Source organism: Mus caroli, unplaced genomic scaffold, assembly GCF_978045245.1.
Source record: "Mus caroli unplaced genomic scaffold, Mus_caroli_1 scaffold_5, whole genome shotgun sequence".
Classification (NCBI taxonomy): Eukaryota; Metazoa; Chordata; class Mammalia; order Rodentia; family Muridae; genus Mus; species Mus caroli.
In genome coordinates this window covers 12,744,345-12,770,986 of record NW_028227260.1, presented here as the reverse complement: position 1 = coordinate 12,770,986, position 26,642 = coordinate 12,744,345, and the positions used below count along the sequence as shown (strand labels likewise).

Here is a 26,642-nt window from a genome sequence, read left to right as displayed (position 1 = left end):
ACTGATGTTCCAGAGAGGTTAAATAAGTAACTTATTCATGATTAAACAAATTTGAATCCATATCTTTCTAATTTAAAAAAGGAAAAAACCCTTGGTCTTTCTCCTGTACGACCTTTCCAATCTACCTTTCCTCCTTTTTTTCTCCCTCTTGAGATACACACACATACATACACACATATATATATATATATATATATATATATATATATATATATATATACATTCATGTGTGTGTATATGTATATATATATGTGTGTGTGTGTATCCTTTACCCTATCTACCACGTTTCATCAATCCTTTACAAAGTCTGCTACATTTTATAGAAACTTAATGAACATTTATTGAGGTGATAGGGTTAGTAAAAGTATTGAAACCTATTTCAGATTTTTGTTTTAATATTTCATGAAATGCCTTATTTTAAAGAATTCTCGTGCTTTTTACCATTTTCCACAACTCCCACTAAAATGTTTCTAAACCCAATACCTGATATGTCATATATTTTTAACTTAAAGCATAGAGTTTTTAAAGACACAGTTGCTTTTGATTATATAATATAGTAAAAGTTATTTTTAAAGATTTTAAAAATTCAACAGCAACAAAAATTCATGTTTTATGCACATAAGAAAATTTGAATTTAAAATGGGATCTAAAAATAATTTGTTTTAATATTATCTTTAAAAATACTTATATTGTATCATGTGTGCAATCTTTTATAGTTCGAGACCGTGTTAGGACAAAAATGGAACGTGATATCTTGGTAGAAGTCAATCACCCTTTCATTGTCAAATTGCATTACGGTAAGTTCTGGAGCACCTCTCACCACTTTCCCTTGATTCTTTCACCCTCTGACTATATTCAGATATACTAAAATATACATAGCTAACACTGCAGCAGCATTTTATATTATGTTTGTGTTGGCCCAAAGTGAAGACAAGAAAGAGGTCCAATATCAGCATCCTAAAACCTCTACACCTACCTTTTTCTTTTTCTCTGGAAGTCGAGTGCTACTTCTCAGGGTGTAAAAGCACAGAATCCATATACTATGTGGTTGACTGTAACCAACCCCATGCTGTGGCATATTGTTCTATTTTAGATCATGGTTAAAAGAAATCTTTCTGAATAGATAAAACAATTAATTTAAAAAGAAAAAGAAGAAATCTTTCTGGCGTGAGTTTTTCTTACTGAAAATGTCTTTAAAATGGTAGAATTCTTAAGGGACTCTTGCCTGTAGAAAACTTTGGTCTGAAGCTGGGCGTGGTGGCGCACGCCTTTGATCCCAGCACTTGGGAGGCAGAGGTAGGCAGATTTCTGAGTTCAAGGCCAGCCTGGTCTACAAAGTGAGTTCCAGGACAGCCAGGGCTACACAGAGAAACCCTGTCTTGAAAAAAAATAAAAAAAACAACTTTGGTCCATATTAAGAAACTGTCTTTGACATTTTCTCATTTTCTAAGAGAATCAATGTTTTCTTCTGTGTAGAACTAAGCATGTAGAAATAAGCTTAAGTTTCTGGTATCACTTACTTGCTAAAAAATATTTATATGTGAATGAATTGACTTAATATAAGCCACAAAAGTAAACTACAATGGTTTAAACAAAAATTCTGTTTCTTCATTCAGCTTTTCAAACTGAAGGGAAGTTGTATCTTATTTTGGACTTTCTCAGGGGAGGAGATTTGTTTACACGCTTATCCAAAGAGGTATATAATTCATGTCTATTTCTTAATTTATTTCTACTCATTCTATTTCAATGAAAATTTTGTTATTTCAGTATTGTATGTATCATAATTTCTCTTGCAGTACAAAATTCTGTCACTCAAGAAACTGAGTCAGAAAGAATTATTTCCCTATCTCTTGAATTTATACTGAAAGCAGTGCTTTATATGACAAACTTACCTCAACTGCTGCTTTCTTGGTTTTTGGAATTGATAATGGAGCAATAACTGTCCTTCATCATTGGTACTATCAATTCAGCATTTGTTCTCAAGTTCATTTTTCATTTCTAAAAATGTTAATATGCTAAAAAAAATCATTTCTGCTACAGTGCATATGACTCTACTGATTAAATCATTTTGCAGATTTCTTTCATGAGTAAATTGTAACTAAATCTGTACCTGATTGACATATTTGCAAATTGTTTGATTAGTTAAAGTCTTACATAAAAATCATAGCCATAAAAAGAAAATAAAGTTAGAATATTATTTTGTTTTAGGTGATGTTCACAGAGGAAGATGTCAAATTCTACTTGGCTGAACTTGCACTTGCTTTAGACCATCTTCATAGCCTGGGAATAATCTATAGAGACTTAAAACCAGAAAAGTAAGGAGCCATGCTATTAAGTTGAATTCAATGTGATACAAGTTTAAAGGAGGTCATGAAATGTAGTAACTTCATAGAACTCCATAGCACTTCGCATGTCTACTAACACTGTGTGATCTTAAACTTTTAAACTATTTGCTAAACACTATTAACCTATTTTCATTTCCTTTGTTTGTTTGTTTGTTTGTTTGTTTGTTTGTTTTGAGATAGGGTTCATCTATGTACCCCTGGCTGTCCTGGAACTATGTAGACCAGGCTGGCCTCAAACTCAGAACTGCCTATTATCTCTGCCTCCTGGGTGCTGGGATTAAAGGAGTGTACTATCAGTGCCCAGCTTTCCTGATTTTCATTTACATTCCTTTAATGAGGTTAAAGTCCATTGGGTGGCAGTTTGTATTTATGGGTTTTCTATTCATGGTTTCTACTTTTTTTTTTTTAATGTCATTTTTCCCATTGACTTAAAAGAGAATTTTACAAGTTAGAAAGGCTTTTAAATTACCTTCAATTCTTTATTTTGTGTGGGTGTGCACATACACAACAACAATCAGTTTTCCTGGGAATTGAGATCAGATTGGTGGCAAGTACCTTTACCCACTGAGTTATATTGCCAGCCCCAAACTAAGAATTCTAGCCATTTATCCAGGAACAGTCAAACATTCACATAGTCACATCTCTTGGGAATACTGAGACAGGAGATTACTTGAGCACAGATCTGATGCCATCCTAAAAATGTATTGAGATCCTTATCACAAAAAGGAAAAAAGGACTTTGTTTCATAAATATTACAAATCTTTTCATTATGAATGTATTTACATTGTTTTAATCTAGACACATTTTTTTCCTCATTGGGCCAACTAATCTTTTGTAGTTTCTCTTAAGACTTAGTAGTAGAAGAGTTTTTCCCAATCTAAGGATGATATTTTTCTTCTAATTGTACCATTTCTTTTTTTTTACTTAGCTCTGTGAAGAATGGTATAGAGCTAACCCTTTCTCAGAAATATAGTTTATTGAAAATCTCTTCTTAGCCAGGCCTGGGGATGCATGCCTTTATTCCCAGCACTTAGGAGACAGAACTAGCTGGATCTCTGGGGACAGCCTGGTCTACATAGGAAGCTCTCGAACAACCAGAACTACATAGAGAGACCTCTACCTCAAATAAAAACAAAAAGAAAAAGAAAGAAATTCTGTTCTTAAGTTTTCAATTTTTAAATGTAACTTTATCAAACTTTCCACAGCTCTTATAGTGGTATTTATTCATCAAGAAGCTAATATTTCATAGAATATGCATACAGGCGTTGTTTTGTTTTTCTTTTTCTAGTATATAAAGAATAATTTTAAACAACTATTTTGAAGTGAGAGCCACATTGAATTCAACCATTATAACTGTATAAGTAGCCAAGCACATTAGTACTTACCCGTAGACCTAGTAGTCCTCAGAAGAGAAGGTGAGAAGATCACGTGAGTCCAGGTGTTCATGGCCTGCCTGTATGACATAACCAAGACCCATCTCAAAAAATATAAGCATCTTTGGCTGGAGAGTTGCCTCAGCAGTTAAAAGTACTTATAAGAACCTTATAGAGCTCTTATAGAGGACCTGGATTTGATTCCCAGCGCCTACATGGAGGCTCACAACCATCTGTAACTCCAGTCCCAGGCAAGCATGTGCACCAAGCATGTACATGGTGCACATACATAGATGCAAGCAAAATACTCATATACATAAAATAATAAATAAATCTGTACTCCCAGCACTTGGAAGGTTAAAGCAGGAGGAAGACCTTGAGTGCATGTAAGATATTGATATTGTCTCAAAAAAAAAGAAAGTTTAGATTGAATATGTACTTGATATCTACTATGTATGGACAAAAAGATTTAGGTAGAAAAGCATTAAAGCATCTTGAAAAAGTATAGGTTGTTTAATTGTTTTCTTAATTATTACTCATGGCCAAAAGCATCCAGTGAATATGGTCAACTGACGGTTGAGTAATTTCCAGTTCAGCTTCTGTACATTTCTGTGTAGCATGCTTTAAAGACATTTTCTGACTTTGTTTTCTTGCAGCATACTTCTTGATGAAGAAGGTCACATCAAGTTAACTGGTAAAAATCATCATTTTATTAAAATATTCTCTCCTGTATTTCCTTTCAGGTTGATTATGATAAAAGTTTTGAGTAACAACTATTACATTTTTAAGTTAATATTTCTAAATATGAATAAGTATTGGAATTCAGAGTTTAAATTTTATATAAAATACTTTGGATATTTATTAATTCAAAATTGATTTTGGCAGATTTTGGGTTAAGTAAGGAATCTATTGACCATGAGAAGAAGGCTTACTCTTTTTGTGGCACTGTGGAATACATGGCTCCAGAAGTAGTTAACCGCAGAGGTCACACTCAGAGTGCGGACTGGTGGTCCTTTGGTGTGTTGATGGTAAGAGTTGAATTTCGGATTTTTAGAGGGGGGGGGAAGTTATTTTGTTTGTTAAATGAGTTTTACCAGGGCATATTATGAGGGTTTCTTAGAACTAAGTAACCAAATCAATCAAATGATTGCCTGAAGGGTAGGACTAGGGAACCTGTTGGTTGCTTCAATCTCATCCTAATTTGAAAAGTCCAAAATAGATTTCCTTTGATTTTTTTTTTTTTTTGGCATATGTGTCCAACTTGCAGTCCATGGGCTGCAGGTACCCCAGAATATGTATGAATACAGCTCAATACAAAATTATAAACTTACCTAAAGCATTAGGAAAATAGGGTTTGGGGTGTTACCTATTGACCTGATTTTGTGGTTCTCAAAGCATGACCTTTATAAATGACAACATTGTGTTACAGAATCATTAGGTTAGACAAACCTGAAGACATTAATGATGTTTATTCTTTGTAAAAGCCTCTTAGAGAAGTCTGTTAACAATAACCCTTCTAAAAGCTTAATAGGAAATTGGTAGTCTGTTAGACTAGTCACATATTTACATCTTTCAAATGCCATTTAAAAGAGGATTGATTTCTGCAAAATTGTATAGTTATTTATGTTTTTTAAAAAGATTTATTTATTATTATATCTAAGTACACTGTAGCTGTCTTCAGACACACCAGAAGAGGATGTCAGATCTCATTACGGATGAGAGCCATCTTTCCAGCCCCCATTATTTATGTTTTTAAATTATCAAAAAGCTCAGTAGAAACTTAATGTTTATTTTTAAAAATATATTTAGGGCTAGAGAGAGGGCTCAGTGGTTAAGAGCACTGACTACTCTTCCAGAGGTACTGAGTTCAAATCCCAGCAACCACATGGTAGCTTACTGCCATCTGTAATGAGATCTGATGCCCTCTTCTGGTGTGTCTGAAGACAGCTACAGTGTACTAATATGTAATAAATGAATAAATCTTCAAAAAATAAAAATAAAAACTATTTAATGTATTGTGATACAGTTTGCATAGTCAGTAACACTATAATAGGATGATTTTATGCAGTTTTAAATAAAAGAAAGGAGAAAATGGCTTTCTGTATATAGCAATTTTAACCTCTGGTCTTGAAATGTTATACTTCTTGGCTAATACCTGTTTTACCTTTCTGTAGTTTGAAATGCTCACTGGTACACTACCTTTCCAAGGAAAAGATCGTAAAGAAACAATGACTATGATTCTTAAGTAAGTACTTCCAAATGAGTATGTTTTGGTGAGATTTTAAAATCAATGCTTCAGGAGGCTGGAGAGATGGCTCATCAGTTAAGAGTACTGACTGCTCTTCCAGAGGTCCTGAGTTCAAATCCCAGCAACTACATGGTGGCTCACAACCATCTGTAATGGGATCTGATGCCCTCTTCTGGTGTGTCTAAAGACAGTGATGTACTCGCATTAAATAAATAAATAAATAAATAAATCTATCTTTAAAAAAATAAATGCTTTAAACTAAAGATAATTCCATATATGCATGCCGTTGTCTGTTTACCCTACTCCTAGGCATGTACTTAATGTTTATGTGACAGTGTAGTCAAGAAATCAATGTAATGATGGTCAGAACAATGTAACTGGTAATAGTGGACACTGTATTAGTAATAATATAGTAGATTATGATAATATTCATGCAGTTGAGCATTACATTCGTCTGTGTTTTATTTCTTTATCCAATATTATACAAATATAAAACAATTGGTTTTTGTTTGTATTTTGAGACAAGGTCAAATCTAATCAAGCCCAATGTAATCAAGAACTCATAATTGTTCAATATTCTTCTCAGTACTGCCATCTACATACATATACCACTATGCCTGACTAAAATAAGTCTTGACTCAGGAGTCATAAAAGCAGGTTCAGGCCTTTATATGAACATAGTATGCCATATAGCAAAGAAAATGGGCATGCCACAGTTGCATGTAAGAAATAAGGCTTAGAGCCAAAAGAATCAATTCTATGCTCCTATTTATAAAGCTTACAGAGTAGCAAAAGTAAAGCATCTCTTAAGGTGTATAATCAGGTGGTAAAAGTAGAGACAAAATAAGAAAAAAAGGTGGTTCTGTTAGATGATAGTTTCTGGCAATGCTATCATTCTTGGCCCAACAGCTATTTATTGAACTGTGTACTTTGGGTGAGCACTTGTTTGCTTTGACAGGTTTTTGGCATGGTATTCTGCACAATAAAAAGGTTAAAAAGTACATATTACATACTACATAAATGAATGCTCACCGAACTCACACTTATCAAAATTTCATTGCCTAGCCTGTAGTTTCAACTAGCACTCTCTAGTGTTTAACAACAACAACAACAACAACAAAACTTTGACCTGGCTTTCCTTTCCACTTACTACTTCATCTTCTTTCATCCTTTCAACAAAGCCTCTTTTAGTGTAGTCAGGGGATTTTTGTTACCATTCTTCAGCTGCTTTTACTCCACAGCCTATTTGTTCATACCTAGCACTTGACTAAAACTGTTCTTCATTTGATTGTGATTGCCTTCTAGTGGCTAAATCATGACAGGTTGTCAGAAGTTAATCCTTTTGCTCACTCATATTGTTCAACAAGTAATAGAGTACTTGCTACAATAGTGAGAATGTAGAATTAACAATATTGAAAAGATCTTCAGTGTCTTGCAGACCTTCTGTTCTTGTGGAAGAAGTATAAAATTGATGCTTAAATAAAGATGTCAGCTGCCCTGGGATATTATGTTAGGGTGGACTTACTTTGTTAGTGACCAGTATGAAGGAAAAATAAGGAGGTATTTTACAAGAGAGAATTAAGGCAAGTTTCTCCAAGGAGTGTCTGACACTATTAGCTCCTACATATACGTGCTTATACATACACTAGCTGTCTTGTTATTTCCTACTCTCTTCTGTTTCTCTTACCTCTCTAACTGTTGTTCTTTTTCTCTGTTTTTGGTTTGGTTTTGGGGTGTGTGTGTGTCTGTGTGTGTGTGTGTGTGGTGTATTATTTTAAGATAGTATCTCATTATGTAGCTCAGACTGGATCAATTTTTTATTCTCTATCTTCAGCCTCCTGAGTGTTGGGAATATAAGAATGTGCCACCAGACCCAGCTATTCTTACACATGTTTTTAGGGAATGGTATGATTCAAGTACTAGTAGGCTTTCACGTCCAAAAGTGGGTTGGCTTCACATATAAGAGTGTAATTACTTTGGTAGGACTGCCAACCAGTTGGCACTTGAGGTGTGTTTATATAAATGAGGCTGTTCCTGATTTGCTAATTTTCAGAGATAACAAAGATCAGTTGGCATGGCAGTTTTCCAGGAAAATTGTCATTGATAATTGAATGGATTTAAAACCAGTTCTGTGATTCCTTAATTACCTTGGTTACATAACTATTAGTCTACTTTGAGAACTGTGCCAATAACTTAGTAATTTATTCCTCTTTCCTGTTTTTTGCTTAAATTCTTGTTTCTGTGATGGTATTTGATTTGGTTTTGTAGTTCTGTGACAGTCTGACTGTGTAGTCCAGATTGATCTGAAACTTAATGCAAGTATCTTAGACTAGTTTCTAACTTTCAATCCTCCTGCCTCAGCCTCTAAAAGTACTACTAGGTATGTGCCATCATACTTGAGCATTCAAAGTTCTGGGTACTATTATTTGATGGCTTATATGTGTACTCCTATTTCATTAAGCCAGAGGCCTTATAATATGTGATTGTCTCACTTTGATTCCAGCTGAGCCCGCCATTATAGTTTCCTGTCAAATATTGTCTAAACATTATCTGATGGTATAATTTGTTAATAATCATTACTTTAAAAATCTTTTAAAGATTCTAACTGGTGATTCTTCTACTGCTGTTTTTCCTCAACTTATTAGCTGGTATTTCATGAAACAATGAAATTTTCTTGCATGCAAATAAGCAGCATGATTCAACCAGTTGTGGTTGGTTGATTGGTTGGTTGATTGATTCTTGATGCTGGAATTGAACCTAGGGCCCTGTGCATGCTAACATATGCCCTACCTCTGAACTCTCCTCCCAATGTATATTAATTTTAATGTTCAAAATGCTTTTTTTCTAACCACCCCTTAAACTGTCTTCTCACCAGGGTTCCATTTCTGATGTGTTTTTCTCCCTCCCTTCCTTCTCTGTATTCAGTTCCTTGACTTCAGCCTTTCCTCCATCTACTCTCAAACTAGTTTTTACCTTCAAAGTATTCTTATGCATGACTTCATGTCTTCTTCTGCTTCTGCTTGTTCTTGTTCGGTTTTTGGTTTTGGAGACAGGGTTTCTCTGTGTAGCCCTGGCTGTCCTGGAACTCACTCTGTAGACCAGGTTGGCCTCAAACTCAGAAATTCACCTACCTTTGCCTCCCAAGTGCTGGGATTAAAGGTGTGCGCCACCACTGCTGTGTGATTGTGTCTTTAAACTAAGTCCCTGTTTGCTGTTCCTTTCCTATCCTTATATGTCCAATAAACATTTTCTTGTATACTATTTTCCAAGCCAGAAACATGTCTTCTTCCTTCTTTCATATCCAGATATTCTGGTCTTATCTTAGAATTATTTCATTGTTCTAGGCCTTCCTTTGCAATGCATTGCTCACAGTATTCAAGCCATGGGAAATATCTCACTCTGTTGATCCGCAGTCTTAAGTATAGTGCCTCTTTCCATCCCAGATTGTTCTCTGCTACCCTTGAGTTATCATCTTGAAATAAGTCTGGGGGTGCTAGACCACTTTTTCAAGACTTCTGCCATACCCTAGTACTGAATACAACAGTGCTTTTCTGGTTTTTCCTGTAACAATCATAACTCTCAAAGGGGCTGCTAGAGATAGATATTTAGAAAATAAATGATTTATTTATTCTACATTTCTTAGCCTTTTAATTTTTTTATATCCCAATCCCTGCCCTCCCCCAATTCTCCCCCCCCCCCACAGAGTCCCTTCCCCATCACTCCTCCCCTTCTATGAGGGTGTGGCCCCCCTCGTTATCTGCCCACCCTGGCACATCAAGTTTCTGCAGGGTTAGGCGCATCCTCTCCCATTTAGGCAAGACAAGGCAGCCCAAGTAGAAGAGCGTACCCCACATACAGGGAACAGCTTTAGCGACAGTCCCTGCTCTAGTTGTTGGGGGACCCACATGGAGACTGAGCTGCACATCTGCTACATATGTGTCAGGGAGCTTCAGCCCAGCCTGTGTATGCTCTTTCATAGGTGATTCAGTCTCTGGGACCTCCTAGAGGTCCAGGTTAGTTGACTCTGTTGGTCTTCCTGTGGAGTTCCTATCCCCTTCAGGGCCTTCAATCCTTCCCCCCAACTCTTCCATAAGGATATTCGACTGCTGTCCATTGTTTAGCTGTAGGTGTCTGCATCTGTTTTCAGTCAGCTGCTGGATGGAGCCTCTCAGAGGACATTATGCTAGCCTCCTGTCTGCAAGCATAACAGTGTATTAATAATTTCAGGGATTGGTGCTTGCCCATGAGATGGATCTCAAGTTATGCTGTTACTACTTAGCCATTCCCTCAGTCTCTGCTCTGTCTTTTTCTTCAGGTTCCATATCCCTACTATTGGGCATCTTGGCTAAGGTCACTTGTACTAACTTGTGGAAGCCTCCCCCATCTCAGATCTCTGAGAATTCCTGGAGATTTTTCTCCCACCTCCCCGCCACACTCTGAAAAGCAAATTTCCATTCATTCTCCTGGCCCTCTGACCATCTCTCTCGTCTCTCCTCACTCCTGATCCTGATCCCCCAATCCCTTCCTCATTCATTGTCCTACCCAGTTCCCTCCCTTATTCTGCCTCCTATGACTATTTTATTCTGTTCTATAATAAATCACAATCTATAAGCTCACTGGGTTATAGATTGTCCTTTAATGTTGTCGTCAGATATGTAGGGGGGTATCATTTAGTAACATTTTGGGCAATACTAGCCTAGTGAGTAACTTTAAACTAAATTCAACCTTTAAATTAATTTGAAGGGGGACTAGAGAGATGACTTAGCTGACTGATAGCACTTGTAACTTGCAGAGGACCCATATCTGATTCCTGACATCCACGTGACAGCATGTAACCACGTGTAACTTTAGTTGCAGGGGATCTAATGCCCTATTCTGCCTCCTTGGGAACTACCTGCACATGGTTCACAGACATACATTCAGGCAAAACAGTTACACACATAACATTGTTTTTAAAAACTTTAAAAATTACTTGCAATTCCTTCACTATGTCCCATGTTAATGCCTTTGCTTATGAAGAAATGCTAACAGGCAGAAGATTAATCACTATAACTAAGTCTCAGATGACCTTATTCTCATAGTATTGATTTTATATAAAATATTTTACTCAAAAACCTGTACATGAATGTTTGTAGCAGCTTTATTCATAGTCATCCAAACTGAACACAATTCAAGTATCCTTCAGAAGGTAAATAGACAAACTAGTATATCCATCTAGGAGATTATTCATGCATATGAATATTATTCATTGCATAAAATTAAAACTACGTAAACATAGAATTGCAAATAAAAGTGGAGCCATTTGGATGAAATCAGTAGATTATCTCGGAGTCAATACCCCAGTTATGATACTGCATTGTAGTTCTATAAGATAGTGCCATTGTAGTTTAATGTTTAAAGATGAAAAATGCCTCCAAAAGTTAAATGTTGTTACGTGGATTTTATATTTAGAGCCAAACTCGGGATGCCACAGTTTCTGAGTCCTGAAGCCCAGAGTCTTTTACGAATGCTTTTCAAACGGAATCCTGCAAACAGATTAGGTAAAGACATTGAATTAATTAGTTTCCTTGATGAGTTTGTATTGGTTTTTTCAATAGAAGATGGATATTTTTAAGTGGGGCTATTATATATCCAGACAATTAATCTAAAGCAAAGACTGTGAACAATATATACACATTTGTCCTCAAAAATCAATTACCAATCAATTTCTGATAGGTGCTGGACCAGATGGAGTTGAAGAAATTAAAAGACATTCATTTTTCTCAACAATAGACTGGAATGTAAGTATAGTCTGAAGACACACCTGAGGGGATTGAGGGAGCATTTCCAAGGCTCTGGGATTTCACTACTACTTTAAATAAAAAGAAAAGTTTGAACTCCTTTTTGATTTTTGTAAAGTTAACCCAACCCATGTGTAAGTCTTTCTTGTTTCCACCAGAAACTATATAGAAGAGAGATTCACCCACCTTTTAAGCCTGCAACTGGCAGACCTGAAGATACATTTTATTTTGATCCTGAGTTTACTGCAAAAACTCCCAAAGGTAAAGAGAAAACATGAAAACTCAAATCTAAGACAATGGCTATCTTTCTGTTTCTAGTTCAATCAAAAATTCTTTTCCTTGAATCTCCTAAATTTGCTGTGTATCAACCTTACATCCCCACCCTCAGTAAAAATGAGGAGTTATAGCATTGATAGATTATCACGTAGGGCTGTGAGGCCCAGTATGATAGTCACATATGGCTGATTGAATTTAATTAAAATTTAGTTTCTTAATCATAGTAGGTATATTTCAAATATTCAGTAACTATATGTGGTTACTTACCATAATTGGACAGCACAGATCAAGAAAATTTTCCTTGTTCTAAGAAGGTAAATGGCATGATACTAATTTCAAATACCGTTAACCCAATAATTCATTGATTTATTATGCTATCCAAACATTAACTATTTTCTAGGCTGTGAAACTAAATTAGTAGGTTGATGATTATAGTAAATAATCAGGATAGATGTAACACACTGCTCACTGAGTTATCTTGAATAGCAAGAGGTATATAGGTATGTGTTTATACATGTACACATACTAGGTAACTGAGAACTCCAGAATAAGTAAGACCATTCAAACTGTTAACAGTTTTCCCCTTAAATACCATCCCAAGAGTCTTCTTAGTATTTCCTCATTCTTTTTAGATTCACCGGGCATTCCACCTAGTGCTAACGCACATCAGCTTTTTCGGGGGTTTAGTTTTGTTGCTATTACCTCAGATGATGAAAGCCAAGCTATGCAGACAGTTGGTGTGCATTCAATTGTTCAGGTAAGTGACACATCAGTAACTTAGAATTTGAAATGTTAATATGTATTTTATATAAATATGAATAGTTAGATTAGATTTTTATGTGCTGACTTAAGTGAACCCCTTAACATATATATTTAGATCATTTATATCAGAGAAATTTCATATATCATTGCAAAGGTTGCATGAACCAAAATCATATTTGTGATTTAAAAGTGAAATGCTAAGAGAAGTGAGATAGGCATCACTATTTTGGTACCCCATCTTCTATACCTCAAACTGTTTCTTAGGCCTAGTATATTTCATCACTTGCCTCTGTCAGGTCAGCTATGATAGGTTGAGGTCTGCAAGTTTCATTATACCTGCTCAGGAGACTTCATTAAAAATAAGAAGACATATGAGCCTCTGTGAATTATTCTCACCATTACTCAACACTGCTATTGTTGCAAAAACACAGCCGTGGTGCCATACATGATGTACCTGGGTAATGCTATTACCCAGGCTGCAGCAGTAGGCATCAATTTCAGAGTTAGTGGGAGCTGCAGAGTAAGATCAAGGCCAAGTTAAAAAAACAAAACTCACCAAAAAAATACAGCCGTAGATAATTCATATACAAACGGATATTGTTGGGTGCCAATAAAACTTTATTTATAAAAACAAGTAGTAAATAGATTCAAGGCATGAATGGAGTAGAAGCTGGCTTGCTTGGACTGTTTTCTCATAGAATCCAGGAACACCTACTCAAAAGTGGCATTGCCCACAATGGCCTGGGCTCTATCACGTCAGACATTAATCAAGAAAATGTCAGCCAGGCAGTGGTGGTGCACGCCTTTAATCCCAGCACTTGGGAGGCAGAGGCAGGCAGATTTCTGGTCTACAGAGTGAGTTCCAGGACAGCCAGGGCTATACAGAGAAACCCTGTCTTAAAACCCCACCCCCCCCAAAAAAAGAAAATGTCCCACAAACATACCATAGACCAATCTGATGGAGGCAATATTTTTCAGTTGAGGTTTTTGTCAAGTTGACAAAAAATAAAATTATTCTTTACTCCATCATATGATCTGATTATCACATTTGAAGAAAAAAATAGGTAAAGGTCAGAGAAGTAGGTTTCTAAGAACATGTGTCTGGGAGTGTTTGCAACAGAAAACTAAACTGATAAATACTGCTAAAGGTGAGTATGAACTATGAAATTTTGTTCTTTTTGTCACAGCATTGTGGGAAGATAATTGTAATTCACCCTTGTATGATCATTGCCTGTTGCGTACATTTATTGAGATATACTATACATCAAAAATGTGCAGTTACTGTGTCAAAATAGAAATCCATTTAAAATTTTTAATTCATATTTACATCATAGATTTAAATTAGCCCTTTTTGTTTTCTTTTTTATTAGATATTTTCTTTATCTATATTTCAAATGTTAACCCCATTCCTAGTTTGCCCTCTGAAAATCCCCTATCCCCTACCCCATACCCCTGCTCACTAACCCACCCACTCCCACTTCCTGGCCCTGGCCTTCCCCTACACTGGGGCATCAAGCCTTCATAGGACCAAAGGGCCTCTCGTCCCATTGATGTCTGACCAGGCCATCCTCTGCTACATATGCAGCTGAGCCACATCTCCCACCATGTATATTCTTTGGTTGGTGGTTTAGTCCCTGGGAGCTCTGGAGGTACTGGTTGGTTCATCTTGCTGTTCCTCCTATGGGGCTGCAAACCCCGTCAGCTCCTTAGGTGAATTACAATTATCTTCCCACACTTTCTCTAGCTCCTCCATTGGGGACCCTGTGCTCAGTCCAATGGTTGGCTGTGAGCATCCACTTCTGTATTAGTCAGGCACTGGCAGAGCCTCACAGGGTCAGCTATATCAGGCTCCTGTCAGCGAGCTCTTGTTGACATCTGCAATAGTGTCTGGGTTTGGTGGTTGCTTATGGGATGGATCCCCAGGTGGGGCAGTCTCTGGATGGTCCTTCCTTCAGTTTCTGCTCTGAACTTTGTTGCTGTGACTCCTTCCATGGGTATTTTGTTCCCCATTCTAAGAAGGAACGAAGTATTCACACTTTGGTCTTACTTCTTCTTGAGTTTCATGTGTTTTGCAAATTGTATCTTGGATATTCTGAGCTTCTGGGCTAATATCCACTTATCAGTGAGTTCATATCATGTGTGTTCTTTTGTGATTGGGTTACCTCACTCAGGATGATATCCTCCAGATCCATCCATTTGTCTAAGAATTTCATAAATTCATTCTTTTTAATAGCTGAGTAGTACTCCATTATATAAATGTACCTCATTTTCTGTATCCATTCCTCTGTTGAGGGACAGCTGGGTTCTTTTCCAGCTTCTGGCTATTATAAATAAGGCTGCTGTGAACACAGTGAAGCATGTGTCCTTTTTACCGGTTGGGACATCTTCTGGATATATGCCCAGGAGAGGTATTGCTGGATCTTCTGGTAGTACTATGTCCAATTTGTTGAGGAACTGCTAAACTGATTTCCAGAGTGGTTGTACAAGCTTGCAATCCCACCAGCAATGGAGGAGTGTTCCTCTTTCTCCACATCCTCGCCAGCATCTGCTGTCACCTGAATTTTTGATCTTAGCCATTCTGACTGGTGTGAGGTGGAATCTTGGGGGTGTTTTGATTTGCATTTCCCTGATGATTAAGGATGTTGAACATTTTTTTTAGGTGCTTTTCAGCCATTTGGTATTCCTCAGTTGAGAATTCTTTGTTTAGCTCTCTACCCCATTTTTAAATAGGGTTATTTGGTTTTCTGGAGTCTGACTTCTTGAGTACTTTGCATATATTGGATATTGGCCCTTTAAATTAGCCTTTTGAAAAAGTAAGGGTTTGTTTGTTTGTTTGTTTGGAAAAATTAAATTGCTTTTAGGGTATTGCTGATGCTTGAATTTGTTAAATTTGCTTGATAGATAAATTGCTTTTTTCTAATTGTTTTTGTTTTATGGTGTGTGTGTGTGTGTGTGTGTGTGTGTGTGTGTGTGTGTTTGTGTGGTGGAATACTGGTGTAGTGTGCTGCTTAGGAATTGAACCCAAGTCCTCAATCAATGTTAGACAATCTGTCTATCTCTAAATCACACCCTCAGCCCTACTCTGAAATGTTTTTTTAATTAGTTATTATTCCGTTTTCAAGAAGAGCAGTCTAAAACACCGTGTTTGAAATACATCTTACATTGCAGTAGTCTGTGTCTTTTCCTTTCTAAAGCCATGAATGTGACAACTTTCAACTCTAACTTAATTCCCTAACACAGAGACTATAAACATAAATAGTCTACAAAATTCAAGTTACACTCTATACAAAACTAATCAGTCTGAAAGGTCTCATATCAGCATCGTCAAGAGCAGCACAAGTTCCTCTGCCACTTTAGGTACCAAGGATTTGCTTTTACCATTTACCAACATGGTCCCTAACTCATGAAATAGCTTCTTTAGCCAAACATATTTAACCTATGGCTTGAAGGTGAAGAAAGGCATGCTACTGAAAGATGAAAATGACAGAAACAAGCCAGATTTCTAATTCTGAATCCTCCCAAATCTTTTCCTATGTACTAGAGGTGTCAAACTTCTATTCATTTTAGAGGTACTTCTAAAAGCCTGTAGGTGGTTGGGAAGTGAAAGAGTCTCAGGACAAGAGATATTTAAAACAACTTCCTAGCCTGGCGTGGTGGCGTACGCCTTTAATCCCAGCACTCGGGAGGCAGAGGCAGGCGGATTTCTGAGTTCGAGGCCAGCCTGGTCTACAAAGTGAGTTCCAGGACAGCCAGGGCTAGACAGAAAAACCCTGTCTCGAAAAACCAAAAAAAAAAAAAAGGGAAAAAAAAAAAACAACTTCCTGCTCTTCTGCAGGATTTGAGTTTGATTCCCTTCCCCCACACATGGCTCACAACCATCTATCTATAACTGTAGCTTCGAGGGATCCAATACCCTCTGGCCTCTATGGGCACTCCCACACATGTGACATACAGACACATACATATATATGTATGGATGTTTATATATATACATATATATAATGCATATATACATATATTCATAAGTTCAAGCCAAAGAAAATCCTAGCCATGTAGTAAAGGAACTGGACATAAAGTCCCACCCCTAGCCAAGAACCTATTTGCAGCTCATCCTGCCTGGGTGAGGGACAGTTAGGTTTTCAGTGGAGTAACACTGAGTATTAGCTATACTAATATTAGCTATTAGCTATATTAGTATTAGAGTATATCAGCTATACTCTAGAACAGAAGTAGTTGGCTCTGGAGAGGGTGTGTGTGTGTGTGTGTGTGTGTGTGTGTATACCTGTGATTTTTTTGGTGTCTTGTTTTCTTTTTGCCTTTGTTTTTTTTTGTTTTTTGTTTTTTTTTTTTTTTAAGAGAGAGAAAGAATGTGAAGTTGGGCGGGTGGAGGGATTCTGCTAGCATTTCTCGGGGAAGAAAGAATATGATCAAAATATTTTTATGAAATTCTCAAAAATAGGGAGTGAGGAGGTCTGGTCAGGTGGGAGGTGGTGACATCCTCTTGGAGATGGGGGCAGGGGGAGGTATGGGATGTGGAACAGTCAGACTGGGAGGGGGATAAAAACTGGACTGTAAAAAAGATTAAAGAAGAAAAAAAGAAAAACAAATTGAAGGCATTTCTCTTATTAATATAACAATTTAAAGGGTCTGTTTCTTGGTTATTATATGTGCATGAAGACTATATACTATGAATAATATTTTACTCATTTTATTATTAATATTTGTATTAGTAGATAACATTATTATTATGTGCTCAGTAAAATATTTCCCTATGATAAAATGCATCAGAAACAGTACAGAAGTCTTTATCAACTTATGATTTTTGCTTTTAGCAATTACACAGAAATAGTATTCAGTTTACTGATGGATATGAAGTAAAAGAGGATATTGGCGTTGGCTCATACTCCGTTTGTAAGAGATGCATACATAAAGCTACAAACATGGAATTTGCCGTGAAGGTAAATATTTTTAGATTTGAAATGCAACTCTAGCAGTCTTAGTCATACATGTCTATGAGTTACTTCTTTTTTTTTTTTATTAGGTAGTTTCCTCAATTACATTTCCAATGCTATCCCAAAAGTCCCCCATACCCCTCCCACTTCCCTACCCACCCATTCCCATTCTTTTGGCCCTGGGGTTCCCCTGTACTGGGGCATATAAAGTTTGCAAGTCCAATGGGCCTCTCTTTCCAGTGATGGCCGACTAGGCCACTATGAGTTACTTCTAGCCCAGATGCACATAAGTAGCATGTAAGTACAATCCAGCTACTCAGGAGGTTGAGGCAGGAGAATGATGAGTTAGAAGTTAACCTAGCCTGTATTGCAAGACTTTCCCTAAAACACAATATATTCTTCTCTTTGGCAAAAGTGCTTTTTGTTATAAAATAAGTTGAAGGTAAATTTAAATGTCTGTGTTAATGATCTTCAAAGATCTTAATATGGAGTCACGGATTCCCATGAAATACACAGTAAAATAGCTATATAGCCAGTTAATCCAGGGAAGTGACAGTTTCTGCCTCATGATTTTTAATAGGACACCCTGTACTAGTTCCTATTTTATGATCGGAGTGTCAGGGAGTTCCTCAACTGTGTGTCAATTTTGTATTTCTGCTGAAAATATCCATACCTTCCTTTATATGTAAAATGAATCTTTGAACCACTAAAAGAATAAGAACCATGATCATTTCTTAGCATTACTCATTTTAATTTTATAAAATATTTTAATACAAAACTGTCCAAACCAAAAACTGGGCATGTAGTTTTGTGATAAAGTTTGAGTTTCCAACCCCTAGCTGTGAATAAACACGCATTCTATTAAAATGATCTGCCGTTTCACTGTTTTGATAGTAATCTCCCCTTTCCCGGTTCAAATAACTGAAGTAATGCCTAAAGCTTCCAACTAACCTTGTAACTTTCCTAGTAGTTGATAAGTGTGAGTAGTTCATGTTTAGTTAACAAGAGAGTAAGTAGCAAATTAGTATTACTGTGCCAAACTGGATATAATTGCTTTAATGAGACACCAGTGTCACTGAGGCTTTCTGTCAGATAAAAAAATGAACCATAGAAATGTATTCAACTTGCTGTTTTGCCGTACATTGTTCTATTGAAATCTGGAGTGACTGGAAATTTGATATTTGTAATACGCAAGGAGAAAGGGGGAATGGTATATACTTATAGGCAATTGAAGACTGTATCTTGCCTCCATTAAGCATACACTGAAGGCCCACTTGAGAAAGACTGCTGCCAGCATAAGGGCAGCCTCATGAGCTATGGGGGTAATTTTGAGGCTTATCTGGAGTAGAAAATGAGAATCTGTCTTAAAAACATTTAAAAACTGAAGCTGATAAAAGGAAATTAAACATAAAGACCACAGCATTTGTTTCAGACTACTCTGTGAGTGAATCAAAGGCCAGGATTGAGCAAATGTGGTAGCACATGCCTGGCATCGCAGCCAGGAGGATGGAGGCAGGGGAGATCAAGGGGAGTTCAGCCTCGGCTAAAGAGGGACTTCGAGGCCAGTCTGTACACATAAGGCCCTGTCTCCAAACACAATACCCAACTGTCTTTAGAAAACGTGTTACTTAGGGCTGGGAAGAGAGCTGAAGACCTGGGTTTGTTTCCCAGAACTCACGTGGTAGCTCAGAGCAGTCTGTAACTCCAATTCCAGGGGATCCAACACCGACTTCTGACCTCTGAGGGCTTCTGAACACACGTGGTATACACACATAATTATTTTATGATAGAAAGAGAGCGCTTCTTCCAGCAGAGCCCGATTTTTTCCCCTAGAACCCACGTGGGAGCTCAGAACCATATATAACTCCGATTGTAAACACTTCAGTACCTTTTTCTATAACTCCAATTGTAAACACACAGTACCTTTTTCTATAACTCCAACTGTAAACACTTCAGTACCTTTTTCTATAACTCCAATTGTAAACACTTCAGTACCTTTTTCTATAACTCCAATTGTAAACACTTCAGTACCTTTTTCTATAACTCCAATTGTAAACACTTCAGTACCTTTTTCTATAACTCCAATTGTAAACACTTCAGTACCTTTTTCTGGCCTCAGTGGACAGAAGACATGCATGTGGTATGGGAATATACTCATCTAGGCAAAGCACCTATATACATGCAATTAAATTTAGAGTTATATGTATATGTATGTATAGTTCTTGAAAATAGTAAAACATTCAAAAATGTTAAGCAACTAATAAAAAAGTTTAAAAGCAGGCCAGGTGTGGTAGCCCATGCCTTTGATCCCAGCACTGGGGAGGCAGAAGCAGGCAAATTTCTAAGTTCGAGGCCAGCCTGGTCTACAGAGTGAGTTCCAGGACAGCCAGGGCTACACAGAGAAACCCTATCACAAAAAGAAAAAAAAAGTTTAAAAGCTATATTAGGATTTTTAAAAGCTTTATTATAATCAAATATAGTCAAGTAATTAGGCGTGCTTTTATATAGAGCTTTCTACTTAGCTTCAAAAATAAGCTTGTTTACTTAATTTTATAAGTAGCTTACAGCCCATGTGATAGTCCATTAGAATACTTAATTAAAAGAAGTCAATTCAAACAGATGCTAATGCTGGTGTTTCAGACACAGTTATCTCAAAGTCATCTGTACTTAAAGGGGATTAGAAACTAACTGGATTCTCAAATGTTTGAGAAATTCAAAGATGAAAAAAATTGATACGATAACTTTGTTCTTGATAGCTTTTTCTGAGACTTTTAAGTTTTTAGTAAGTCACAATTATGCTACAAACTCAGCTTGGAGTGGCCTGGTGTCACATGGGTAGCCTTATATATAGCGTTGCCAGCTGCATAGAGACTAGCTTCCTAATTAAATAAACTGGCTAAATAGTTGACTAGAACTGACTGATAATTTATTTGTATATAGAATATTTACATGTGATGATACCTAAGGTGTATAACTATAAATATTTAAGGTTCGTGTTCATAAAATTTTATGGTAAATATCTTCCTTTTAGATTATTGATAAAAGCAAGAGAGACCCAACAGAAGAGATTGAAATTCTTCTTCGCTATGGACAGCATCCAAACATCATTACCCTAAAGGATGTAAGTAGATATTTTAACAAACGCACACTTGGGATATTTTTCAATAATCAGTATTCTGAAGTAGACAAAGACTACTTCATCCTCCATACTTCAATCCTCTTCTTCCACGCCATTCCCTCTGACCTCCTGTCTCTGCCTGCTGGTTCCCTCCTGCCTACTATAAGTTCCCTCTTTTTTTTTCCTTTTTAATTGGCTATTTTCTTTATTTACATTTCAAGTGTTATCCCCTTTCCCGCCTCTTACGACCTTATGTTCTCTTCTCAAACTTCCTTTAAGATATCTTTATCACCTCTCATGGTTACCTTTGTAGTTTCATGGTTTCATGACCTACACCCCTCATTTGTACACACACACACAGGAAAATAAATTCTTGGATATTCTCATGACAAATATATGGGGGGGGGGGAGGGAGAGAGAGAGAGCCAAATATATATATGGTAGATTTGAGAGCAACATTGATGGCCAAATTCATTTAAAAAAAAATGTAGGCGGCTAGGAAGACAACTCAGTGGTTAAGAGCACTTTCAAGGGACCTGAGTCCATTTCCTAGCACCCACTTCAGGTGGCTTACAACCAATCACCTGTGACTCTAGCTCCAGGGGATCTGATGATTCTGGCCTCCACAGACACTAACACTCACATTTACATGCACGTGGGCGCGCGCGAACACACACACACACACAGAAACATAAATCTTAAAAATTAATAAAAATAGCCAGACAATGGTGGCGCGCACCTTTAATCCCAGCACTTGGGAGATAAGAGGCAGGCAGATTTCTGAGTTCAAGGCCAGCCTGGTCTACAGAGTGAGTTCTGGCTATACAAAGAAACCCTGTCGCAAAAAAAATTAATAAAAGTAAAACCTTAAAGTAATGTAATTAGTTTTCTGGCTTTGCTTTAAAAACTATTTTAACATAATTGCTTATAGTATGTGAATTTGAAATATAAAGTCTTAATGTTGATATTCAAAATTGATTCGTTTCTCTAAAGATTCCCAAACTATCTTCCCACCTGCCTTCCTCTGTAGCAGTTCTGCATACTTCATTACACATGTTCTGGCCATGCCTTATTTGGGACGTAGCTTTTTAAAGCCTGCATACCTTATTTTCTCCAAGTGCTCTTTGAGAGTGTGGATCTTAAGTGGGAATAGCGCTTCCCTTCTTTGCCTGGTGGACTACCACAACTAAGATTCCACTACAGGTGCTTCCTCCCAGGAAACCTTTCCTGATCATTACCACCCCCAGGGTTGTCCTGATAGCTCTGTCTCCCAGAGCTTTTATTATAACTGAGTAGTGATAAAAATAGCCACTTCCCAGGTAAGTAGTCAGCTCTTTCTTGCTGCTGGTGCTCACATAGGCTCAAAGTCTACCTAGCAATGGTCAAAACATAATTTTCTCAGACTAATTTGCCTTAGATAAAGAATGGTGACTTAGTCACATTAAACTGTTTACTATAAATGACTCTTTAACACAATATCCAGAAATCCTACATTGTTTTTGACAAGTAAAGTTTTCTTGAATGTTCAATTTTTATACTTCTTTTAATATATTTACTTACCTTGAGTGTGTTTAAGTAGTGATTTAGGGACATACAAAGATTCATTTTTTTGTTTTGATGTTAAATTTTATAGGTGTATGATGATGGAAAATATGTGTATGTAGTAACAGAACTTATGAAAGGAGGTGAATTGCTGGATAAAATTCTTAGACAGAAGTTTTTCTCAGAGCGAGAGGCCAGTGCTGTCCTATTCACTATAACCAAAACTGTTGAGTATCTTCATGCACAAGGGGTAAGTACTTTGAACATGAATTATGCACACATATTTATATGCATATTTATTATTAATACTGAAACTAAAATTAGAAGTATAAAAGTAGTGGAAAAACTGTAATAAGCTTCATTATCCTACTGTTCTTTCTTTATACAAATCTTTTTCATTAAGTCTGAAGTACTTTGAGATCTTAGCGTGCTTATATTCAGCTGTTATGCTTTCCAAGAAAAAGTTAATGACATCTTCGGACCTGTAAAACATAGCACTCTGTACCCTTGGAAACTAGGCCCACTTCAAGTTAGAAGCAGAAAAGGAGAAGGCTAGTTTGTGTCTAGGTGCACAAGTAAAATCCAGTAGTCACCAGTGATTGGCCTCATTGTTTCCTCCTGCATACGTATTTTAGTAAGAGGAAAAAACACTGATATTCAAAGAATGTGGAAGAAAGGGGGAAAGGAGAAAATAAGGAGGATGTAAGAGGAAAGAATATGGAGGGGTGGAGTTTTGCTTAATTTTTTAACATTTTTTAATTGACACAAATACATTTGTAGTATATACCAAAGATTTTTAAGCACTTGCACCCCTTTCTTGGATGTGTGTGCACATGCATATGGAGCATGGAGGACAATGTCGGTATCATCTTCAGGAACACTATCGCTCTTGGACCAGGGTCTCTCATTGGCCTGAACCTCAGCCCCACAGCTAACCCCACAGCTGATGGCCCCAGGAAGCCCCTTGTCTGCCTTCACAGCCCTGGGATTGCAGACACACAGCACCATGCCTAGCATGTTGATATGGTTTCTAGGGATTGAGCTCAGGTCCTTGACCTTTCAAGGCAAGCGCTTTACCAACTAAGCCAATCTCCAGGTCCTCTTGGTTCTGTTATTGTGAATACAAACAAAATCTTCTTAAGGAGCTCATTTCAGTGCAGTGGTCTCATCTTGGTTGTTTGTTCATTTTGGGGGTAGATTGTTTGTTCATTTGTTTCTTTGGTTGGTCCTTAAAACCTAACAAATGGAAAGAGATCTATAGTTCCCTGGGTGTGGGCTAGTCAAGATTTGTCCTGAACTGTAATTGAAATTGGTAGAAGACACAATATCTATTGAACAACTGATAGCTTTGTAGGTCTTTTGTGTTATTTTCCCCATGCTTTATCACTTAATTAGTAAAATATAATTAATGTTCTGGATGTTAGGAACTAAAACTAAGGTGATTAAAATATAGACTCCAAATTTGGTGATTGAAAAGAGAATCAGGGGGATTGGGGAGATGTCCTAGAGCTTGAGCTCACTGACTGCTCTTCCAGAGGTCCTGAGTTCAATTCCCAGCAACCACATGGTGGCTCACAACCCCTCTATAAGGAGATATGGCGCCCACTTCTGGTGTGTCTTAAGATCAGTGTACTCATATACATATAATAAATAAATCTTTAAAAAAGGAAAGGGAATCAAGTCTGAACTCTCTTTTTAAAATGGTTTTGCATGTGTGACATCTTGACTTGTATATCAAATAAATAATATTTTACTTGGGTTTGATTTTGAGCTTTTACTTATACTCATATAAACAACATGCCAGTTCATATATTTATTTGTTTCTACCTTGGTATATATGTACCATTCACTCACTTTAGAATTGCTTTAGTCTACTGCTTTCTTGGCTTGTTTTAAGTATCTAATTTAGGTCTTAGAGAAGATGTGATTTCCTCTCGAAACCCTCCCATACTTTAAAATGGGTCATCTGAACCTGTCATAGTCCTTCCCACTATATTGCAAGCAGCTACCACGAAACAATGAAGATCTTATGGGTCTTACTCATACAGTTTCTGTACCTCTTTATATAATACACTGGCACATGGTAGGGACTGAATAGCTATTATGAAATGAATGAATTACCTGCAATGAGTTACACAACTGGGCAACAGGGAATAGGTAACTAATATTGTTTTTTCTTCCTCCATACTCCCAGATCAGAGTTAGAAAGCTCTGCTTATATTAAGCATTTTATAATGTTGGAATAATTTAAAGGTCTGTACTTACCAGCTTGTTAGGTGTATTATATGGCAGTATAAGAATAAAGAAATTTCACTGGGGAAATATATTATTAACATAAATTTCTAATTTTTATTTCATCTAGGTGGTTCACAGAGACTTGAAACCTAGCAACATTCTTTATGTGGATGAGTCTGGTAATCCAGAATCTATTCGAATTTGTGATTTTGGCTTTGCAAAACAACTGAGAGCAGAAAATGGTCTTCTCATGACTCCTTGTTATACTGCAAATTTTGTTGCACCAGAGGTAATTGTGAGAGAGTGTGCTTACAGTATTCGGGTATATTTAAGAACTCGTTAGTTATCTTTACCATAGAATAGTTTATTATTGTTTAATTGATGTATCACTGAACTGATCATTGAAATAAAATGTTACCCTTTGTTTTTCCGTTTACGGCTTCAACGACATCAGATTGCCTGGGGCGGGTGGGGGGGATCTAAATTCCTTAAGATATTATGAAAGCTCTTCAGTTTCTCTAGAATCCTCTGCCTGAAGTTCTAGTCACTTTGTACTTCCTTGCCTATCATTAACACTGTTCTGTCCTCCTGTTTTGTTCTAAGACTGGGCTTCAATTCTGTACCCAGCCTGGCCTTGAATTTGCAGTAATCCACTTTAGCCTCCCCAGTGCTGGGATTACAATTGGGAACCACCACACCCAGCTTTGCCCTTTCTTTGTCTAAAGACATTTTACTAGAATACAAGCTAGCTAACTCTCTACATATCAAGAATAAATTGGAACTCTAAGTATACCTCCATTAGGGAATACTTTCCTAACGATAGTATACCCTGAATTTGATCCTCAGCTCCACAAAAATGAATAAATATCATCTCAGTATCAGAGTCTTTAAAGAAACTGATCTTTTTTCAAAGTTTATTATAGCTCATGACTGATAATAATCAATGATTATGAGCAAATGTTTGACTTAATCATATTGTATATGACTGTAGTCTTAGCACTATATCATTTGTATGAGGTTACATGTGTACTTAAAAGTATTGTTGGGCTGGTGAGGCTGCTCTTTCAAAGGTCCTGACTTCAAATCCCAGCAACCCCATGGTAGCTCACAACCACCTGTAATGAGATCTGACGCCCTCTTCTGGTATGGCTGAAGTCAGCTACAGTGTACTATTCATAATAATAAATAAATCTTTGGGCCAGAGCGAGCAGGGACTGAGGGAGCAGGGTTGACTGGAGCAAGCAGAGGTCCTAAATTCAATTCCCAACAACCACATGAAGGCTCACAACCATCTGTACAGCTACAGTGTACTCATACACATTAAATAAATAAATAAATAAATAAATAAATAAATAAATAAATCTTTAAAAAAAAAAAGTATTGTTAATTGCTAGGCATGAGAAGCGTGCCTGTAATCCTAATACTAGGGAAACTGAATAATAGGATCAAGAGTTCACAGCCTGCCCCTACTGTATAAGAAGCTTGAGGCAAGCCTGGGCTATAGTGTGAGACCCTCTCACAAAAAGTATTATTCATAGTAATTTCTATAGCCCCATGCAAAATATATATTCATTAAGATAAGGAATTTATCTGGTGTGGTGGCACAGGCACCTTTAATCACATCACTAAGCAGAGGCAGGTAGATAGATCTCTGTGAGTTCTAGGCCAGCCTGGTCTACATAGTGAGTTCTAAGCCAGCCAGAACTACACAGCGAGACTATGTCTGGAGAAAAAATAGACGAAAAAAATTATTATTGATTTGTTCTGTATCCTCTATCTACATCAGTGTATAATTAAATATTCAAATTTAACGCAGTGTTAAATTTGTGTGTGTGTTTGTGTGTGTGTAAATTAACAGAAGCAGAATGTTCTAATATTGAATTACTATATGGTCTTATTAATCATGCTTTATGGAAGTTTTTCATATGTGTATTGATTTGGAAAATGTAATTCTATTTACTGTCCAAATACATGCCAAAAAAAAGTGTGGTAAAGCTGGAGAGATGATTTC

General features: G+C 36.9%; 1 protein-coding gene across 5 annotated transcripts in view; it reads left to right on the top strand.

The window, feature by feature from the left end:
* The window catches only part of Rps6ka3 (ribosomal protein S6 kinase A3), a 107,686-nt gene that overhangs the window by 65,733 nt on the left and 15,311 nt on the right, over positions 1 to 26,642 (top strand). For all 5 annotated transcript variants that reach the window (XM_021153101.2, XM_085837937.1, XM_029473071.2 and 2 more), the window contains 14 exons: positions 717 to 797; positions 1,617 to 1,696; positions 2,209 to 2,315; positions 4,375 to 4,412; positions 4,604 to 4,746; positions 5,893 to 5,963; positions 11,418 to 11,506; positions 11,682 to 11,746; positions 11,905 to 12,007; positions 12,655 to 12,779; positions 17,617 to 17,742; positions 20,768 to 20,857; positions 22,488 to 22,646; positions 24,759 to 24,920. In XM_021153101.2, the coding sequence (XP_021008760.1) occupies positions 717 to 797; positions 1,617 to 1,696; positions 2,209 to 2,315; positions 4,375 to 4,412; positions 4,604 to 4,746; positions 5,893 to 5,963; positions 11,418 to 11,506; positions 11,682 to 11,746; positions 11,905 to 12,007; positions 12,655 to 12,779; positions 17,617 to 17,742; positions 20,768 to 20,857; positions 22,488 to 22,646; positions 24,759 to 24,920 (1,439 nt within the window). The remainder of the gene's footprint in view (positions 1 to 716; positions 798 to 1,616; positions 1,697 to 2,208; positions 2,316 to 4,374; positions 4,413 to 4,603; positions 4,747 to 5,892; positions 5,964 to 11,417; positions 11,507 to 11,681; positions 11,747 to 11,904; positions 12,008 to 12,654; positions 12,780 to 17,616; positions 17,743 to 20,767; positions 20,858 to 22,487; positions 22,647 to 24,758; positions 24,921 to 26,642) is intronic.